This window comes from Bombina bombina, chromosome 10 (assembly GCF_027579735.1).
Source record: "Bombina bombina isolate aBomBom1 chromosome 10, aBomBom1.pri, whole genome shotgun sequence".
In the NCBI taxonomy this organism is placed as follows: Eukaryota; Metazoa; Chordata; class Amphibia; order Anura; family Bombinatoridae; genus Bombina; species Bombina bombina.
The window spans coordinates 138,462,521-138,485,244 of NC_069508.1; the positions used below are offsets into that span (position 1 = coordinate 138,462,521).

The 22,724-nt window shown below is 37.1% G+C and overlaps 1 protein-coding gene and 1 long non-coding RNA gene across 2 annotated transcripts in view; one reads left to right on the top strand and one right to left on the bottom strand.

The window, feature by feature from the left end:
* Positions 1-3,028, top strand: part of LOC128640899 (uncharacterized) — a 3,219-nt gene extending 191 nt beyond the window's left edge. Inside the window, exon 2 of the long non-coding RNA XR_008399411.1 lies at positions 2,862-3,028. This is a non-coding gene — a long non-coding RNA (uncharacterized LOC128640899). The remainder of the gene's footprint in view (positions 1-2,861) is intronic.
* FPGT (fucose-1-phosphate guanylyltransferase) overlaps positions 1-19,582 on the bottom strand; it is a 21,245-nt gene extending 1,663 nt beyond the window's left edge. The window contains exons 1-4 of the mRNA XM_053693349.1: positions 19,478-19,582; positions 10,261-10,428; positions 5,517-5,609; positions 1-950 (exon numbers count right to left, since the gene is read on the bottom strand). The exon at positions 1-950 is cut by the window's left edge and continues 1,663 nt beyond it. Coding sequence (XP_053549324.1) covers positions 1-950; positions 5,517-5,609; positions 10,261-10,428; positions 19,478-19,550 — 1,284 coding nt within the window. The 5' untranslated portion in view covers positions 19,551-19,582. The remainder of the gene's footprint in view (positions 951-5,516; positions 5,610-10,260; positions 10,429-19,477) is intronic.
* Between the last annotated feature and the right edge of the window lie 3,142 nt (positions 19,583-22,724).

A 22,724-nucleotide genomic window follows, 5' to 3' on the forward strand; every position in this document is an offset into this window, starting at 1 on the left:
GCGTGAGCTGCTAATGATACAATATTCTCCCACAGAAACATCAGGGCCTAGGCTGGAATACTCAATTACAGAATGAGGTAAAATAGTCGTCTTTGAATCTAATACACTATGAATGACACATGCTTTCGCATTAGTATTCCGATCTCGATCAGAGAAGATACTAAAAACGTTACGCTGCAATCCCAGCTCTGCCTGAAGCTTGGTATCTGAAGTAAAATGGTATAAGTACTCATGCGTGGTCCCTATGTGGTAAAACTTTGAGTTATTTAATGCTATTACATTAAAACTGGTTCCATGTAGAAGATAATATATCTTCTTTCTTACATCAATCAGTTGGGAATCTGTTTTTGTAACGTTAGCAATATTTTCGGTGTATTCTATAGTTGCATTGGGGCCAAGTGCTTGCAGGAAATCTCCATAAGCATCTATTTCACAACAAAGGCTTCCCAGTTCATTAAAAAACCTAAGCAATAAATTTACAGTAGTATGATCCATATAAAATAAACTGTCTGTGTACACTATTTCAGTGTAAAGCTCATTATCGCCGAGCTTACAGGGTTTTTTTCTCTGGACAGCTCCTGCTTCAAGCATCTTCTGAACAGTAGGTTTATGAAGATAAGCCTTGCATGGTCTATATTCAGTTTCTTGGTCTTCCAACGAATCAGATTGCTCTAGAACAAACACACCATGTGTTGTCCCTATAGCTAATGTTGATGGATGAGCCAAAGCAGTAATACCTGATCTATCAAATTTGACTTCAGAATCTCCACTGCTATAAAGTTCTATGTCATCTGCACAGGTGATCAAGACTCCGGGATTCATGTTTGTTGGAAAATCAATATATATGGCTAACTTGAGCTCTAACATTTGGTAAATAGGATCTCCAAGAGGTAAAGCTGTAAAAATTTTCCCCAAAGCACTTGCATTTGGCAAACGTTGACTGTAACCACCTACAAAAAAAAAAAAAAAAAAAAAATTAAAAAACACTTTTAATGGTTATAGACATAGAAAAAAAATTGACATAGAATGTTAAAGTTTACATTGTTAAGCAAAAAAAGTAGGAATTACTATTAAATTTGAAGATGTGATAAATCGTGATTACTTCATTCAAATACACTGGGCCCCCAATATTAGGTTGAATTCATCTTTCAGAACATTAAACCTTTTGCAGAGGTTAAACACATAGATTTAAGCGGGCAACAGTGCAATAATAAAATGCTCTAAGATAAACACAAGAAATAAGATTAACACTCCGTTTTTTAACCCCTTGCGCCATATGGATGTAGGTATTATGCCACACAGTACTTTGCCCAGCATACTGTTATGACGTAGTACCTACGTCCAACACTGAGGTGCGTGTTGCTGTCCCTGCTGTTAGACAATGGGGGCCACAATTAGGGGGCAGAAGGCATCTGCCTTCATATGGTAAGTGAGAACTGATCGTGCTCCCTTACCAGATTAAGCCAGATCGCCAATCGTTACAGAGAGTTCTCTTCACTACAAAAAAAAAAAAATGTAGGGAGAGGGAGGGATGGGGCCCTACACTATGAAAAATATTGGCTGGAGGGGGGACCCTACACTACAGAAGAAAAAAAAATAAACATAAAATAAACAAAAAATAATATTTTTTTTTTATGGTAGACTGGCTGCCAGTAACAAATATGGTGGTGAGCAGTGGGAGACGGGAGGGTTAGAGAGCTGTTTGGGGGAATCAGGGAGGTGGGAGTGTGAGGAGGGATCTACACTACAGAAATATTTATATATATATATATATATATATATATATATTTTAATAATAATAAATAAATAATAATAAATAAAAGCCGTAAACTGCATGCTGGTAGACTGCCTGTCAGAAACTAAAATGGTAGTGACCAGTGAGGGGGGAGGAGACTGTGTGGGAGGGATTAGGGAGTGGAAAGAGTTAGGTGGGAGGGTAATCCCTATACTAGAGCAAATATAAACCTTACAACTGATTAACAACTTCACTGCAGGGAAATTGAGAAGTGTGGAGCACAGCTGCAATTAGCGGCCTTCTAATTGCCAAAAACCAAATGGCAAAGACATGAATTTCTGTTATTTCTGAACAACCATTTGTCCTATGACTGCAGAAGTTGTTTGTAAATATTTTTTGTGAGAAATCCAAAGTTTGTGAAAAAGGTAACTTCTTTGATTGTATTTGGCGGCCAAATAGTGGCATGAAATATGCTTAGATCAATACCCTAGGTTATTTACTTTAAAAATATATTTAGTTTTCATAGGTAAATAAAAAAACAAAAGGCTCTTTTTCTGTTTAAACAAAGCGATAGCTAAAAATTCTCTGGTACTTAGGACAAATTTTTCTCTGTAATTCATTGTAGCAAAGGGTCTAAGTGATCTGTACTTGATTTGCAAAACCCTTTAAAAAGGTATAGTAAACATGTTGTAATTACAATATCCATTCTGCTGTCTTGCAGTAAGCTATTATACTACTATTGGAGCAGACACAGCTAGCCACTGTAATTTTTGTTAACAAAATCGTAATAGTTTTGCAGTTCTTATCTCTGCTGAAGCCAGTTAGGGACATGTATTTGGCAGGGTTAGGCTAGTGAAGCATGCCATGTGCACTAGCAATTCTCAGAACTAGGAAACGTTTAATTACAGGAAAAGGGGAGGGGGGAATTATAAAAGTATATTTCAAATTTGTTTTACTACACATAAATAAACCATTTTATATTACAATCTCAACGTGTTTACTGTCCAATAAATCTCAAAGTGTTTACTGTTTTGGAATTCAATGTCTTTAATTTTTTTCCAGAGAGAAAGAATCTACAAACCTGGATAGCTCTACTGAATTATTAATCTGTTCCATTTTTTTTCAGATGGAATAAGTCTGTTTGTAATTCACCTAAACCCTACATTGGCAATGAGCAGTTTGGAGCCGGCTGAAATGTATGGTTCACACTTCCATGAATATTTCTACACTAGCTATTCTAAATAAAACACAGATCTAACACTATTATTAAAGTGACAATACACTGTAAAATGATGTCACCTTTACTGTGTACCTTATGTTCCATTTTTTATTTTGTCCTTTGAAATAGCTTTTTTGCCTAAGGAAACTGCCACCTATACTGAAAATGTCAATACTTCTGTATTGGCTAAGGAAAGGCTAAGAAACCGTTTCAAGGTCCAACCATTTTGGGAACAAGTAAAACTTTACATCAATAATTTGCTGGGATGCCACATCACTCCAGACTAGGGTTGCCACCTTGGCCATGTTTTCCTGGACACTTATGAGTTACACATGTTGCAGGGTGTGCAGAAGGGAACATGTATTGTACTCCTGGACAGCACTATTCATGTTTCTCCCTGCACACCCTGCAGCATGTTTAACTCATAAGTGTCCAAGAAAACAACCCTGCTCCAGACCCTGTGGTATTTTTACAATATTCCCAAATTAAAGTAAATAGTTTTTTATTTGATGCTTAATAGCACTAAGCAACTAATCCCCAGGTATCAGAAACAAGACCTAGGTCAAACACCACAAGGTATCAGAAACAAGACCTAGGTCAAACACCACAAGGTATCAGAAACAAGACCTAGGTCAAACACCACAAGGTATCAGAAACAAGACCTAGGTCAAACACCACAAGGTATCAGAAACAAGACCTAGGTCAAACACCACAAGGTATCAGAAACAAGACCTAGGTCAAACACCACAAGGTATCAGAAACAAGACCTAGGTCAAACACTACAAACATGACTATCACAGATAAACATCAATGTTTTTAGAAAGATTCATTTATTTTTTGAAAGATAAATTAAACTTTTTCCACAATATGATGTTAATATGGAAATCAAGACCCAAGATTTCTCATGTCCATTTACCCTCTTGCTTCTCGTTGGCTTACCTACTCCTTCTTTAGCGGTTTCATGAACCTATGAGAGTCATACTTACTACTTTTGTCAATTTAGTAAAGTCTTGCGTCAAGTTGTAGAATTATATGAACAATGTTGTATAGTTTTTCATTGTGTTGTAAATTTGTTCTTATGCGCCATAAGTAGGTCAACATTACCACTGTGGCCTGCCTACTTATACAATGACTTCTTTTTTTTTTTAAAGGGATATGAAACCCAAATTTTTTTCATGATTTAGATAGAGCATGCGATTTAAAAAAAATTTTTTAATTGATTTCTTTCATCAATTTCTCTTTGTTCTATTTTCTGGATCACTATATGGCAGCAGTTTTGTAAGAATGTTATCTATTTACAAGAGCACTAGATGGCAGCACTCTTTCCTACCATTAAGTACTCCAGATGCCTACCTAGGTATCTCTTTAACACAGAATATCATGGGAACAAAGCCAATCTGATAATAAAATGGAAACTTTTTTTTAAATAGTATGCTCTGTCTGAATCATAAAATAACTTTTTTTCAGATCCCTTTAACATTTTTGCCCCTTTTTTTATAACAGATAGGTTAAAATGTACTATAATACTGTGTAAATTGGTTTCCTAAATATGATCACATTAATATTTCTTCCTTTTATCTATTGCAAAATAACTAATCTCACTTAAAGTGAAGGGAAACTTTGATGAATGAAAGCCCGTTTTTTAAAACGGGCAGCCATTTTGATTAAAAACTTACCTTTTTTTCTTTTTACAGCCAGAGCAGCTTCCCTCCTCCTGGAAATCCTCTATTCACACGTCAGCAATGACTAATCCAGCTTCCTCCAATCACAGCATGGCCTCAGGCAATAACTACCCTGGGGGGAAAGCCGTGATTGGAGGAAGCCGGATAAGTCATTGCTGACGTGTGAAGAGAGGATTTCCAGGTGGGGGAAGCTGCTCTGGCTGTGAAAAGAAAAAAAGGTAAGTTTTTAATAAAAACGGCTGTTTTTTAAACTTTGATGAATGACAGTGCCCCTGTTTTTAATGCTATTTTTAAAAAACGGGCTTTCATTCATCAAAGTTTACCTTCACTTTAACATAACCAAGAAACAAGTATTACCCTCTAGTAGTTGTGTGTTTCATTACAAAGAAGAGAAAATAGATACATCTACATTTAATAAGGTATCTACCAACAATAGATCAAAGTCTTGTAAAAACTATAATCAGACGGTGTCACAGTTAGATGACAACATATAATTTGGTGAGGGGAAGAAATGAGTAGAAAAAAACATTTAAAAAACAAATAAATAATAAAAAAAATTGGAATTAACATGCATACAAAGTTTTACACTAAAAAGTTCAAATAAAACATTTTTTTTTTAAAAAGGTTGACCCCAAAGACAAACTAGAAGACAGACTGTTCTTGACAAAAACAAGGATGCTGCAATAATTGAAAATCATTGCAAGACCAATTCAATTCGAGAACATTGATTACGTTTAATTAGTTAAAACAAGATCATTAGAGATTGTCTATTGAGAGAGAAAAAAAAAAAGTTCTATTCTGACTAATTAATTCTTGGCAAAACCAGCTGTTTGATGAGGATATCAGAAAAATGTTTAGAGGAAGAAAACCACAAACATACCGGCATGGATTAAAATAATAGTAAAATTTTCCAATTCATTTGGATAGATCTGCTCCAAACACTTGAGTGCGTAAAGAGTTGATCCTCCATTTCCTGGGGAAAAAAAAATAAAGTTAATCATCATATACTAGTATTTTGATACTGAAACAAAATATGCAGAAGATTTATTTGTGTAAATGGAAGAAAGCCGTATACATTGTGTCATTCTCTTTAAAAACAGTATTGAATTATTTCACATGCTATCACAAAAAAAAATATTTTACAGCTGAGCCCGCAATCAGAAAAAGACAGCAGTTTTTGGGCCAATGCATAGTGGAAAAATATAGCTAAAAAGGTTAGTGCCCCATAAGAAATGTTCAAAGGACACAAACACCACCACATTTTAAAAATATTAGTGTGGTTTAGTGTGCATTTAAAGGGACATAAAAATACAAAATTAATATCCTGTAACATGTTCAATTCTTTTATTATTACTCTATTGCTTGCATATGGGTATACATATATGCACATAGGTATACATTTAACCCCAACAAAGGTCATCCGTGCCTATAGGAATGCTTCTATTACAATGTTATGCCCGCCCACTGGTATGAACCCTTTCTTTGCAATTCCAAGGAACAGCCAATCTGTGTAGGTGTCATATGACACTCTTGAAGTACAACCCTTTTAAAGCCTATGTAGAGAATGGGTGGGGCTGCTCTTTATGTCACCGCCCAGCCAAAAGAGAAAATGAAGGGGGGGGGGAGGAACAGAAGATATCAAGAAGGATTATACATTTTGTATGATAATAATTATATGTTTTTGCTTGTACACTAATATATTTTTCATTGCAACATTCTTAAAGTCTGAAATATACCATCACTATAAACACATAAGTAAAGTCAGCTTCAGAGCATCAATGCACTACTGGGAGTTAGCTGAATCTGGTGAGCCAAGAACAACAAGAGACAAATGTGTGTAGCTACCAATCTTCAGCTAGATCCCAGTAGTGTAGGATATGTACATATCCTTTTCAACAAAAATGCAAGTTTAATTTTAACTTTCCTATCCATTTAAGTTCATATTAGCAATTAACTTCCTTATTACAAAAGAAATTTTTTTCTTTAATAATTTAACACTATAATGTTTTAGCATTATTTACATTGTTATTCAAAGCAAGAGCAGTTCAGGGACATACTCCTTGAAAAGCATAGTGTATGCTGTCGGCATTCAGCAATGTCTGTCGGACATGATACGCTACAGCGTATCATGTCGGACAGACATTGATAAATCGTTCGCTAGGTCTCCTTTGCTGTGGCAACTTAGCGACTGATGTAAAGGACCTTGTGATCTTTTCACTTGAAAAGTTCTTGAGAAAGTCTATTAGGTCAATTAGGGACAGTATTTGTATTAAAAAAATATATATTCAGATGTGTCTGCAAGAGACACGAGTTCAGCAGGACACTGGTATTTTTTTGTTAAAAAACACACACATGAAAAAAAGTAGGATCCATATGCCTATCTGTAATGAAAACCTTGAATCCAACAGTCTAAAAGTATTTGTGAAAAAAAAAGACTTGGATTTAGTTGTGTGTCTAAATTAAATGTGGATTCATTAAAATCCAGGAGTCTTCTGTAAAAAAAACATTTTACAGGGACTCAATGTATTTACAGTGTTCTCCAAAGGACCTATTTGATGGACACACCACCCAGCTGATTTTATTGACCACCCGGACAAAATGTTAGCCAATATTAAGTTACATGTAGCTAATATTTTTGGTGTGTTGCACAAAATCATTAAATCAATTTATGTTAAAGGGACACTGAACCCATTTTTTTTCTTTTGTGATTCAGATAGAGCATGCAATTTTAAGCAACTTTCTAATTGACTCATATTATCAAATTGTCTTCATTCTCTTGGTATCTTTATTTGAAATGCAAGAATGTAAGTTTAGATGCCGGACCATTTTTGGTGAACAAACTGGGTTCTTGCTGATTGGTGGATAAATTCACCCACCAATAAACAAGTGCTTTCCATGGTTCTGAACCAAAAAAATAGCTTAGATGCCTTATTTTTCAAATAAAGAAAGCAAGAGAATGAAGAAAGATTGCTAATAGGAGTAAATTAGAAAGTTGCTTAAAATTGCATGCTCTATCTAAATCACGAAAGAAAAAATTTGGGTTCAGTGTCCCATTAAATTATGCAATTCATTTGTGCTTTGGATAGCTTCAGTAGCAGAAAATGTAATATTGTAATAAAGTATTACACTGCCCTCAGCCAGCTACTTCATAATGCCACACAGCTGGCAACATTTTGTGTGTTTCGCACTGTATTTGTATTAAAAATAATTTGATTCTAGTCTGTCTGTGTTAATTAAACATGAATCCAGAAAGACTCGGATTTGCTTGTTACATTTAGCCGGGAACAGGATTGTTTGCATGAAATCCGCTTTTCACGCTCCCTGTTTATCCATCACCCACTTCCCCAGCAGTTTAAAGGAAGTAGAAAGTAATGCAACGACACACACGGCTCTGTTAAAACTAAAAATGTACTTTTATTATTTAAACTTCATAAAACATCATAGAGGGGGTCCCCTGTAGTTTAATGGCCCCTTAACACTTAAAGGGACAATAACGTCAAAATGAAACTTTCATTATTCAGATATAGCATGCAGTTTTAAGAGTCTTTCCAACTGATTCTGAAGTCTTTATAAATGCAATACAGTGTATACCTTTACTAGTCTGTGATTGTCTGATGGCTGTCACATGACACAGGGGGCCGGCAAATGGGGGGGAAAATAAGAATAAATCTGCTTATTTGAAATTAAGAGTAAGTGTTCATGCACTGTCTTTTTATTATGCAATTCTTCTGTATGCGCGACTTACCCCCTTTGCTACGCTAGTTCTCATGCCGTGTCTCACGGCATGAGAACGAGGCTCCCATTGGAGCCTAGAGAAAAATGCTCTCCTGAGCGCAAAGCTTTCGTACAATACAAAAGCGCGTTTGCATTGCACCTAACTTGTAATACCAGCGCACATTTGGCGGTATTACTTTTGAGGAAGCAATATTTTGCCCTCCACTTATAATCTAGCGCTATGAAGCTGCTATGAAAGAAGCTTACGGTCCCTAGTATTTCAAGCTTGCTCGGTTAAGTAGCTGCTGTTTTAAGACTGCTGCCACTTAACTCCTCCGCCACCTAAAGTGTCAATCATCTGATTGTGATGATTGACAGCAGAAACGGCATTGCAAAAGCAACAGTTTATGCGATGTTAAATGCACGCAGCGAACCTTTACCGCCTGGCCATTAATAAATGAGGCCCTTAGAGTGCCACTGTCGGACAGCAACACTTCCCATAAGCAGAGAAATAAACTTTTTTTCCAGCATAGACATTGTTTAGAAGGACAGTCTACTAATGTATTATTGTTTAAAAAGATAGATAATCCCTATATTACCGCTTCCCCAGTTTTGCATAACCAACACGGTTATACTAATACACTTTTTACCTCTGTGATTACCTTGTATGTAATGCCCCTGCAGACTGTCCCCTTATCTCAGTGCTAATTACAGGTTTGCATTTTAGCCAATTAGAGCTGACTCATAAAAAAAATTCACAGAAGTGAGTACTATGTAATCTGTATGACACACATGAACTAGCACTGTCTAGCTGTGAAAAGCTATACTATAAAAATGCATTGAGATAAGAGGTGGTCTGTAGAAAGAGACCTTAGAAAGAGACAGCAATTTAGAGGTTTAAAAGTTACAAAGTATATTAATCTAACAATCTTGGTTGCAAAAAGCTGGGTAATAGGTAGTAATGGCGTTAGATATCTTATTTTTATTATTATTATTATTTGGGAGTAGACTGTCCCTTTAAAAAAAATATTTTAGATGTAACAGAAATGTAGCCAACAATCAGCAAGTGCTACCCATGTCTGAACCAAAGATGGGCCGGCTTGTAAGCTTGCATTCCTGTTTTTTCAAATAAAGATACCAAGAGAACTAAGACAAATTGATAATAGGAGTAAATTAGAAAGTTGCTAAAAATTGCATGCTCTATCTGAATCGTGAAAGACAAAATTTGGGTTCAGTGTCCCTTTAACAAGTTTCTCCAAATACTTGAAAAACACATTTTGTATTTGTTAATTTGTTTGTTTCATATATGTAGCGCCTTGACACCCTCACGGGTGATTAGTTTGCACTCTATAGGTACCCAATAGATAGATATATGGTAAAATTCTTCTTCATATCAATAACAGAAAAAAGCACACCTACTACTAAGCAGTCTTTATTTAAAAAAACAAAAAATAAAGCTGCATTACCCTTTTTTTTTTTTTTTTAAAGCAGAGATCTGCTCTATAATAATTCAGCCTTTGTTTTCAAACACACTTTACACTGCATGTTATAGCGATTTCCATGTTCCTTTAAAGATAATAATTACTGAGGAAGGTGTGGAATTATTTCCTTCTTCAAAGAAAATGGTTTCCTGTGTTTGCCTCTTTACAGTTTATGCCACTAACACAATGTGTGCAGTTTCTTACGAAAGCAGACAATTGCTGATAGAATAATAAAGCATACTTTGGTTTTGTTTCTCCAGCTTACAATAAGGTTGAGAAATGTCTGAGTATTTTTAGGCACATATCATGCGCTAATTGGATAGCTGGAAAGAAGTCTGAGAACACAAAGCCAGCGATGGAATCGTTGCTTTCCCACACGACACACGCAGGCTTAAGGCTTCCAATTATAAAAATAGTTGGACAGCTTACCTATTTTGGGTCCCGGTGGATCAGAAAAAACATGATAACGGACTCCAAGAGGAAGTTCTTTTCTTGTGAGTTTATCTGCTATCTGCTGCTGATAAGCCAACTCTTGTTGTTTGTCTGCTGCCGTAATGACAACTGCATCCCAAAACTCCCCAGGCCGCACTTCTGTACCTGATTATGTTAAAGAGAGAGATAACCATATACGTATCAGTGAAGAAAAACGCTAAATATTTTCCAAGCATACTAAAACTAAAGGATAATAAGTCTGTTTGTAATAACAGTCTTTAAATAATTTAGTAAAGTGAAATAAAGTAGTCTTGGCAGTTAATAAAAGTAACAAAAACACTTTAAAGACCGCTATAAAAACAGTAAAGTTGAATAACTGACAATAGCATAATAAAGAGACAATGCAATAGAACTTAGTTTGAATTTAAAACAAGCAGTAAAATGTTTTCCGGCAAATTTCAAAGTTAATACAATTTTCCCTCACCCCAGTATCATGTGACCGCCATCAGCCAATCAGAAAATCCATAGACATATATACTGTGCACTTTTGCACAGTAGGAGCAGGAATCTCAGGAAGTGTGCATATAAAAAGAATGACTGTTTTGATAATGGAAGTATCTTAGATTTTTTTTAAACTGCATGCCCTTTCTAAATCCTGAAACTTTAATTTTGACTTTAATGGCCCTTTAAGATAGTAATATAAAGTTTGTTTTTTAAAAAAATCTAATATATTACACCATTATTTATTTTGCCCCCCTTTTCTGTAATTTAAACTCTACTTGAAAAAGTTTGTTTAAAAAGAAAGATAATCCCTTTATTACTCATTCCCCAGTTTTGCACAACCAACAGTTATATTATTATACTTTTTACCTGTGTGATTACCTTGTATCTAAGCCTCTGTCCCCTTATCTCAGTTCCTTTGACAGACATGCATTTTAGCCAATCAGTGCTGACTCCACTAGTCAGTTCAATGTTATCTATATGGCACACATGAACTAGCGCTGTGTAGCAGGAAAAAACTGTCAAAACGCACTGAGATAAGAGGCAGCCTTCAAGTGCTTAGAAATTAGAGCATGAGTGCTACCCAGGTTCTGAGCCAAAAATGGGCCAGCTCACATTGTTGCTTTGTCAAATAAAGATACCAAGAGAACGAAGAAAAATTAATAGAAGTCAATTAGAAAAGTTGTTTAAAATCACATGCTCTTTCTAAAGCATGAAAGAAAAAATTGGGGTTCATATCCCTTTAACCAGGATTGGCACACTGGTGGCCGTGATCTCTGCATTAGCTGTTGCTAGGGTTGTCAGCTGTTCTCCATATAAGTGACTGGGCACCAGTGGTAGGTGAGAGAGTAACACAATGTCCCCCCAAAAGCTCAACCTTAGGCCCCAACCTTGATCTCACCATGTTTACTGAGCAGTCATTTTATCCCCTTGGTTGCCAGTAACACACATATGCAGTAGTGATTTGACCCCTTTGACTGCCGGGAGCTCACACGCAGCAATGATTTAACACCCCCATGGCTGCCTGTAACACATATAATATAAAATACACAGTGTTACTTATTTGTGGGCCATATTTGTAATGCAAAGAGACATAAGAGGCCCTTTACATTTAGCTGACACTCAGGTGACTTTAAAAATACTCCACATTTAACTGTCCAGTCGTTTTGTACAGATTTTGTTCTGGACAGCCTGCTGACATACTGAACTGTCCAGTTAAATACTGGACACCTGGCGGTCCTGGTTGTAGCGGGCAGTGGAAAACACATACGCATTAATGAGGGTTATTTTTCTGCCCCAAGAAAAAGCAGAACTATAAAATGTTTGATTTAGGGACTTTTGAGGTCATCTTGTTTGCCCACCCACTAAAGCACCCTCTTGAAAGTAAACAGCAGATGTATATTCAGCCCTTAAAGGGACACCATGTTTTATCTTTCATGATTCAGATAGAAAATTCAATTTTAAACAACTATTTTCAAATATTCTTTGTTTTCTTGTTATACTTTGTTGAAAAGCTGTAAGGTAAGTTTAGGAGTGTGCACGTGTCTGCAGCTCTATATGGCAGCAGTTTTGCAACAATGTTATACATTAGCAGAAGCACTAGATGGCAGCACTATTTCCTGTCATGTAGTGCTTCAGGCATGTGCACGCTACCTATCTAGATATCTCTTCAATAAAGAACAACATGAGACGAAACGCACATTTGATAATAGAAGTAAATTGGAAACTTTTTAAAAATTGTATTCTCTATCTGAACCGTGAAAGAAAAAATTGGGTTTCATGTCCCTTTAACCCTTTGAGTGCTAAGCAATTTCCCACCTGGGTGCTAAGCTTATACCACTTATACCATTGGAAAGGTTAGGCGATTACCTTTCCAACTTTTGGTCTTGGGGGTCTGTAGCTGCTTAGATGACTGAGATACAAGCTTCTAAGCAGCATGTCCGTTGCATTTTGTCGTGCCTGTCCCTTTTAAGGCATATAAAAGTACAAACAGAAGGTGCAACCTCCAATCACCAGCTAGCTCCCAGTAATGCATTGCTGTTGCTGAGGATATTTACATATTCTTTTCAACAAAGGACCCCAAGAGAATAAAATAAATTTGATATCAATATTGAATTTTAATGGGTCTTAAAATCAAATTATTTATATGAATCATCAAAATGAAATGTAGAATTTCCTATCAAGTTTATTTAAAAGCACAGTGTTGTATAAGTTAATACTTGTAGGGAAATGTTTGCAATACACTTGTACGAGTAAATGCAATGCCGTTTCCCTTTTACTGTACCAGGGCTCTCATCCATATGTCCTGTGTACCTACATCTTTATTGCACTTTATCATAGACAGAACTGACAGATTTATCCCATCAGCAATGAAGCAAACTGCTTTAAAAACTTGTATAGCAAAAAATCTTCTGTTCAAGAGTGAAATACACACAAGCACATTTCAATTTTAACAAGAATATCCATTTAACATAAATATTAAAGCTATGTTACTCAGTAGAACCATAAAGACGGCATATACAGCTGTGGCAAATAAAGAGTTAAATTGTTTGTTGTACAATAAGGCACTGTTAACTAAAAGCATTGCGCACATGGGATCTATAAAAAATAGACTTTAAAGCTTTTGCATCCCAAGCCTCTAAGACTTATAGACTGCAATAACGTGTTTAAGGGCCTTTTCGCTAAATTCTGACAGAAAATATAAAACAATCATATCATAAAAATTCCCCACCGAAGAATACTTTCTCGCTTACTAAATCGTTTATCAACAAAAGCTCTGAATTAGATATTGCTGGTGTATTTACAACTTTCAGGCCACTAAAACACAGGTAAACATTTCAGGAGAATTTTAAATTCTTAAATGTTGGAGAGAAAAATTGTATATATACTGTATCTCAACATATAGCAGCACTCACAGGATTTGTGGGTTAAACCAAAGTGTTCAATTTATTAACATTTCGGGAATATTATATCCCCTTCAGCAGAACAATAAACATAGTGACAATGCAGTAAATTTATACACAAACTGTGATCACTTTATTATTATTATTATTAGTTATCATTAGTTATTTGTAGAGCGCCAACAGGTTCTACAGCGCTAACCTTACCCACTCTGCACATCTAGCGCCAAACCAATCAATTTCTGGAACAACCAACCAATGAATTTGACTTCCCTTTCGGTATACGGTAGCAGATAAATACAAATATTGCTTCCCAAACGGTGGGGCAATTGTATTACAAAATTCTGAGGATTACCATAGAGATATTCTCGAACAGTTGGGGGATTAGATAACCTACAAAAAGCTGATGTACGATCAAACATTAAAACTCTAATTACGTAGAATTAGATGAGCTTTTACACTTTGGGTTAGAACATAAATTAATTTTGGAACAGCTCAGAGAATTCATGACAACATGGTATCCTAAGACCCCATCCTATATACAGTCCTGAAAATTCACAAGACACTTGATAATTCCCCAGGACGGACAATATTTTCTGCTAGGAACTCCCTATTGCAGGTGGTTGCACAATTTGTAGCTTTTTGTTACAACCTTTGGTTAAGGAGACCAATGCCCTTCTGTTGGATTCTAGCCATCTTGTTCAACTATTATTGAAAGAGGTATTGGAAAAGGGTGACCTATTGGTCAGAGCTGACAGCATGAGGGAGAAGGATGGACGTAGCTACTATGCCAACAGGGTTTGCTAGGCAAAGAAACCTGTGACGTAGCAGCTACGTCCATTAGGCTTAAAGGGACACAGAACCCAATTTTTTTCTTTTGTGATTCAGATAGAGCATGCAATTTTAAGCAACTTTCTAACTTACTCCTGTTATCAAATTTTCTTCATTCTCTTGGTATCTTTATTTGAAAAGCAAGAATGTAAGTTTAGATGCCGGCCCATTTTTGGTGAACAACCTGGGTTGTTCTTGCTGACTGGTGGATAAATTCACCCACCAATAAAACAAGTGCTGTCCAGGTCTGAACCAAAAATTGGCTGGCTCCTTAGCTTAGATGCTTTCTTTTTCAAATAAAGATAGCAAGAGAACAAAGAAAAATTGATAATAGGAGTAAATTAGAAAGTTGCTTAAAATGTCATGCTCTATCTGAATCACAAAAGAATGTGGGTTCAGTGTCCCTTTAACAACCAACGACGAACAGGGTATGTCCTACAAAAAACGGTCCTTAAAGTGAATGTAAATTTTGATGCTAAAGTGCCCGGTTTTTAAAAATTCGATTAAAAACAGTGGCACTTTAATTCATCAAAATTTACATTTCACTCCTGTTGTGAAAAAAAAAAAACTTACCTTTTAATCTTAACAGCAGCTCCAGCTTCCTCCGGTCATCGCAAGCCATTTCTGATGTCAGAAATGATGGATAGGTCATCCTCCAATCATGGCTTCCCCCCCAGGGGAATCAGTGACTGATTCAAATCTGTGATTGGAGGAAGCCGGATTCCTCATTTTAGACCCAGGAAGAGGCTTTACGACGGGTGGAGGAAGCTGGAGCTGCTGTGAAGATTAAAAGGTAAGTTTTTTTTCACAACAGGAGTGAAATGTAAATTTTGATGAATTAAAGTGCCCTGTTTTTAATCGAATTTTTAAAAACCGGGCACTTTAGCATCAAAATTTACATTCACTTTAAACGACCAAGGACGTACCCTGTACGCCGTTAGTGTTTCCAAGCGGTGAAAGCGATCCTGATCGCTTTCAGTCGCTTTAATGTTTTTGCAGTGATGCCTCGATATTGAGGCATTCTGCAATAACATTTTTTAGCCATCCGATGCGGCCCTCTCTGCATCGGCCATCGATGGTTACGATCGTTGGTGGGTGGGAGCTGATGGAGGGAGGCGGGTGGGCGGCCATCGATGGGAGGATGTGTGTTAGAGGGGGGCGGGATCGCGTGCGGGGGCACCGGGGGCGTGGGGGCGGGCGCGAGTGGCAACGCTACACTATGGCACAAATTCTTAGATAAGGTGGGAGAGAGGAGGGGGGCAATTTTTATCTAAGGGATTTGGGAGGGGGTTTTGGGTTGGTTATTGAGGGAGGGCAGCTACACTACAGAAAAATATTTAAAAATTATATTAAAAAAATATATATATATATATTAAAAAAATACCATATTGTATGGCAAACTGGGTACTGGCAGACAGCTGCCAGTACCCAAGATGGCGCACAATAAGGTAGATGAGAGCTGTTTGGGGGGGGGAGATAAGGGAGTTTGGGGGCTAAGGGGGATCCTACACAGAAGAAATAATTTCAGTGAGAAACCTAAAGTTTGTGAAAAAGTAGACGATTTTATTTTATTTGATCGCATTTGGCAGTGAAATGGTGGCATAAAATATAACAAAATGGGCCTAGATCAATACTTTGGGTTGTCTACTAAAAAAAATATATACATGTAAAGGGATATTCAGGGATTCCTGACAGATATCAGTGTCCCAATGTAACTATCGCTAATTTTGAAAAAAAAAATGGTTTGGAAATAGCAAAGTGCTACTTGTACTTATTGCCCTATAACTTGCAAAAAAAGCAAAGCACATGTAAACATTGGGTATTTCTAAACTCAGGACAAAATTTAGAAACTATTTAGCAAGGGTGTTTTTTGGTGGTTGTAGATGTCTAACAGATTTTGGGGGTCAAAGTTAGAAAAAGTGTGTTTTTTCCCATTTTTTAATCATATTTTATAAAAAAAAAATTATAGTAAATTATAAGATATGATGAAAATAATGGTAGCTTTTGAAAATCCATTTAATGGCGAGAAAAACGGTATATAATATGTGTGGGTACAATAAATGAGTAAGAGGAAAATTACAGCTAAACACAAACACAGCAGAAATGTAAAAATAGCCCTGGTCCCAAACGGTCAGAAAATTGAAAAGTGCTGTGGTCCTTAAATGGACACGGAACCCATTTTTTTTCTTTCATGATTCAGACAGAGCATGCAAATTTAAGCAACTTTCTAATTTACTCCTATTATCAATTTTTCTTTGTTCTCTTGCTTTCTTTATTTGTGAAGAAGGCATCTAAGCTATTTTTTTGGTTCAGACCATGGAAAGCACTTGTTTATTGGTGGGTGAATTTATCTACCAGTCAGCAAGAACAACACAGTGTGTTCACCAAAAATGGGCCGGCATCTAAACTTACATTCTTGCATTTCAAATAAAGATACCAAGAGAATGAAGAGAATTTGATAATAGGAGTAAATTAGAAAGTTGCTTAAAATTGCATGCTCTGTCTGAATCACAAAGAAAAAAAAATTGGGTTCAGTGTCCCTTTAAAGGGTTAAAGGGACATAAAACCCAGATTTTGTCTTGCATGATTCAGATAGAACACAATTTTAAACAATTCAATTTACATTTCAATTTACTTCTATTATCAAAATTTCTTCATTTTCTATTTATCCTTTGCTGAAAAGCAAGCAAGGTCAGGAGTGTGCACGTGTCTGCAGCCGTGGCCGGACTGTTAGCCAACGGACATTTGGCCACGAGATAAATTTGATAGATAGTTAATTCCCAGACACAGAATTACAAGACGTGCGGGCTGTGACCCATGGTTAGGTTCCGAGAGGCGGTTGCGGCGCCCGAGGCTCCGATTAGAACAGAGCTCTCTGGAGCGTATCTGCCCTCGGACAAACTCGGAACATGCTTCGGCATTCTGTTTGTCAGCCAAACGTCCGTCTGCATTTTGTCAGAGCACCGTCTGCAGCACTTTATGGCAGCAGTTTTGCAACAATGTTTTACATTAGCAAGAGCACTAGATGCAAGCACTATTTCCTGTCATGTAGTGCTCCAGGCATGTGCACGATACCTATCTACGTATCTTTTCAACCAAGAATAACATGAGAACGACACAAATTTGATAACAGATGTAAATTGGAAACTGATTTACAATTGAATTCTCCATCTGAATCATAAAAGAAAAAAAAAACTGAGTTTTATGTCTCTTTTCAGGGGTTAATAAAACCCCCCCACAAATATTTCATGATTCAGACAGAGCATACAATTTTAAACAACTTTCCAATTTACTTCTATTATAAAATGTTCTTCATTTTCTAGTTATCATTTGTTGAAAAGCAGGATGTAAACTTAGGAGGGCACATGTGTCTGCAACACTATATGGCAGTATTTTTTGCAACAATGTTATACATTAGCAAGAGCACTAGATGGCAGCACTTCAGGCATGTGCACACTACCTACCTAGGTATCGCTTAAACAAAGGATAACAAGAGAAGGAAGCAAATTTGATAATAGAAGTAAATTGGAAACTTTTTTTAAATTGTATTCTCTATCTGAATCATGAAAGAAAAAAAAATGTGGGTTTCATCTCCCGTTAACGAGCTTATTATGTTGGGTTAAGGGACGGTACAGCAAGGCTATTCCCCTAGAATTCTGTAGCCCCGTGATAGCATACAGCTGGCATAAAGAGGATGCATTCCTTCCAACACATCAATTCAGGGGCTGGTTTCAGATTAATATTTTTTTTCCAAGGCTGGTTTTAATTGCAAGTACTTCACTGGTTAAAGTGAATGTCAATTTTGATGCTAAAGTGCCCCGTTTTTAAAAATTAGATTAAAAACAGTGGCACTTTTATTCATTCAAATTTACATTTCACTCGTGTTGTGAAAAAAAACAACTTACCTTTTACTCTTGACAGCAGCTCCAGCTTCCTCCACTCGTCACAAAGCCTCTTCCTGGGTCTAAAATGAGGAATCCGGCTTCCTCCAATAACGGCGTTGAATCAGACACCGATTCCCCCGGGGGGGGGGAGCCGTGATTGGAGGATGACCTATCCATCATTTCTGACGTCAGAAATGACTTGCAACGACCGGAGGAAGCTGGAGCTGCTGTCAAGATTAAAAGGTAATTTTTTTTTCACAACAGGAGTGAAATGTAAATTTTGATGAATAAAAGTGCCCTTGTTTTTAATCGAATTTTTAAAAACCGGGCACTTTAGCATCAAAATTGACATTCACTTTAAATGACTTATTTTTGTATGGTAAATCAGACACACACATCCTGGTATTGCATGGAATAAATAATTTATTGCCAACTTGCCTGCTTTGTTTTTGCTATTTCATATATCAAATGACAAATCACTTCTCACTCATTTTTACCACTATGTACAGGGTATTAATTTTCTCATACTTATGCAAACCTATCATGTTTAAATCTAAAACACCTTTTGCATAGTTGCCCACATGGCAGATTTATACAAAAATAAGGGTAATCAGTTGGTAATTTTAGTATATAAATGTGATTCCAAAAAAAAAAGTTTACTATTTCTCTAAAACAGCTATTTTAAAGTGAGGGAGGGGGGGTGTATAAAATTCAATGCTTTTATATAATATTACTTAAAACCCATTTATATGCAGGAGCCCTTAGCAGCCAGGAACTGAAGATTAGTAAAACACAGCCTGAATCACTGCTGTCTCCCAGAGCAGGAATAGCCCCGCCCACTGTAACTTTTGCGTGTTACACATCCTGCATTACAAAGCATAGACCCTATATTAACCCTGTGGCTGCCAAAAATGCTGCAGTCCTCTCTGGTAGCCAAAGGGCTAAAAAGGATTTCAACTTGAAGCATATGGGTGGAAACTAGCTTATTTTTTTTAAACACTGACTCAGCTAACCCTGCAAGCTGATCTGCACACACTGGGTGATTAGTAAAGTAACAAACCATGCATCATACAGTGAGACTGCTGGCAGATAGGTTACCTCTAATGGCATTGAACTTTGCCAGTCTACGGTGAGTCTCGCTTTGTAACTTGTCATCTTCTAACACGGACATTCTGACTTCACCAAATACACCTGAGCTCGACAGCAACCTCTGAACTTGTGATGTCACATTCCATAGCGGCCATGTTTGTTATGGGCAAATAAATTCTAACTAGTGTTTGATGACGATTTAAAGTTGATTTCAAAGTATTGTTATTGTATATGTGTGTTGCACAGTCGCTATTATACGGCATATGTGTATAATACATATATGACATAACGTAATGTATTAAGTAAATAGTTTAAAGAAACTTTTTTAGATACTTAAAAAGGGGTGTTTACTTGCCAGCAGTTTTTATGTTCTCAAGTGACATATTATGTGACAGAGTTTGCAGGTTACCAGATTAGTTACGTGTCTCTGTACCTGATGTAAGAGACTTTTGTTTTATAAACTGGTTTTACAGCTGACCTTTACTCATGTGCTCCAAGTTAAAATGTTCTTTAGTCCCTTGGCTACCAGAGATGGCTGCAGACTCTGGCAGCCATGGGGTTAACTTAAAAGGATCTTTTTTATAGTGTTCCTGCACTGTGACACTGATATACTAATGGACTCTTGGGCTGCATAGTAGTGAGCAGCATTATTTTACTTTAAAAATTGTTATGGGGATTCAAATGAGGGGCTACCAACACAACTGCACTGTTTGTATCTCCACTGGTAGAAAAAGAGGAGCCGTATTTTGGGGTGTAAAATCCCTGTTTTCCCCTCAGTCTTTCCCCAGCCAGCACAAAAACATGGATACATTGTATGAAAGCCTCAGCATACATATTGGTATTCATTTTAGCTTGTTTTTACATATGTAACTGAATGGCTTAAAGGGATATGAAACCCAACATTTGTATTTCATGATTCAGATAGAGCATGCAATTTTAAATAACTTTCTAATTTACATCTATTATCAGTTTTCCTTCGTTCTCTTGATATTTTTTGTTGAAAAGCTGGGACATACGCTCAGGATCTGGCCCATTTCTGGATCACTATTTGGCAACAGTTTTGCAAGAATAATATCCCAGACATACCAACCTGCAAAAACTAATTTCAGGGAGGTGGCTTCACCCGCTACTGCCCCCCCCCCCGTTATATATTGGACACCTTGAAACCCTAAATAAGATAGAGACTTATCATTAAAGTTGCTTCCCACTAAAGTCACATTTAAAAAAGTAGCTTTATTGCTCAACCACATACAATAAACCTATTTTTCAGTGATCGTACGCTTGTTGAATGCTTAAATATTTTAGAATACAAAGTTTAATTACGTGCAGTAAATAAGGTAGTATTTGTGATTTATTTTATTAAAATTAGTGGGGGCTTTTTGATTACTGATGCATGCTTTGAGGGTTCTATAACATCCCAGCAACTAAAGGCATTCCTTAAAGAAACACTTTTCCGGTTTTGGGCCACATTGGATCATAGTACTTGGAGTTTCAGGGAGATTGCACTCCATTTGCTGGTGTTCTGGTAAGAGGCCGAACTTTTGAAAAGAGCGAACCATGTCACTTCCTGTGACGTTACATCAGCTGTTTTACACTTTTGGCCCTAATACGCATGCGTGCCAGTGTCATCACATACCTGGCCGCATACGCCACTAGTAAACTATTTAGACCTGTGAAATTCAGAAACCCTTTCTATAGCGCATGCGTGGGATTTTGTATCATAAATGGGGGGTTTATGGAAAGCTGTTTATTCGTCTCCTCGGCAATATTCAGAAAACCGCCCCCCCCCCCCCCACTGCAACTACTCCCATTAAGCTGAGTCTCCGTGCGTGAATAACAAACAGCCACTCGGCTATCGCCACTGCTGCTTCTGCTGATCCAATGTTTACTGCTGCAACAAATGTTTAAACAATGACATTGAAGGGAGCCTGTGAAAAGCTGCATTGGATCAGCAGAAGAAGCAGTGGCGATAGCCAAGTGGCTGTTTGTCATGCACGCACGGAGACTCTGCTTAATGGGAGTAGTTGCAGTGGGGGGGCGGAGTTCCGAATATTGCAGAGGAGACGAATAAACAGCTTTCCATAAACCCCCCCATTTGTGATACAAAACCCCACGCATGCGCTATAGAAAGGGTTTCTGAATTTCACAGGTCTAAATAGTTTCCCAGTGACGTATGCGGCCAGGTATGTGATGACGCTGGCACGCATGCGCATTAGGACCAAAATGTGTAAAACAGCTGATGTAACGTCACAGGAAGTGACATGGTTCGCTCTTTTCAAAAGTTCGGCCTCTTACCAGAACACTGGCATCAGGGAGCCACTATTACAATCAGGGAGACTTCCTGAACTTCAGGGAGAGTTGGGATGTCTGTTATTCATTTGCAAGAACAGTAGATGGCAGCACTATTTCCTGCTTTGTAGTGCTCCAGATGCCTATCTAGGTGTCTCTTCAACAAAGAATATCATAGTTACAGAGCAAATTTGACAATAGAAGTAAATTGGAAGCTTTTTTAAAATGGTATGTTCTGTGTCAATCACAAAATATTTTTGGGGGGTTTCATATCCCTTTAAACACACACACACACACACACACACACACACACACACTTTAAAGGGTTAACTCTTAATGGTACAGGCACAGAAACACCCAAGGCAGCCGTAAAGTAACTGCTCACACCATGAACACCCTTTAAAGGACAGCAGGCACATAGTCTAATAAGTGCAACCAAATGCAGAGATCCTGATGATCAGTCTTAAAGGGACATAATACTCATATGCTAAATCACTTGAAACTGATGCAGTATAACTGCAAAAAGCTGACAGGAAAATATCACCTGAGCATCTCTATGTAAAAAAGAAGATATTTTACCTCACAATTTCCTCAGCTCAGCAGAGTAAGTTCTGTGTAAAAAGTTATACTCTGCTGTTGCTCAGCTGCAGGTAAAAAGCAAAAAAAAATGAAGAAATGAACAGCAGCCAATAAGCATCAGCAGTGCTGAGGTCATGAACTCTTTTACTGTGATCTCATGAGATTTCATAGTAAACTTCCTTAAACTGAATAGGGAAATAAGATGAGTGTGCACGAAAGCTCACTCCCTTAGCTGTCCCGGGACAGACATACCGATTTGCTGCTTAGAAGTCCTTTACAATGGGATGTGGCTACTGAGGAATTTTTGAGGTAAAATATCTTTCTTTTTAACATAAAGATGTTCAGGTGATATTTTCTAGTCAGCTTTTTACAGTTATGCCGCATCACT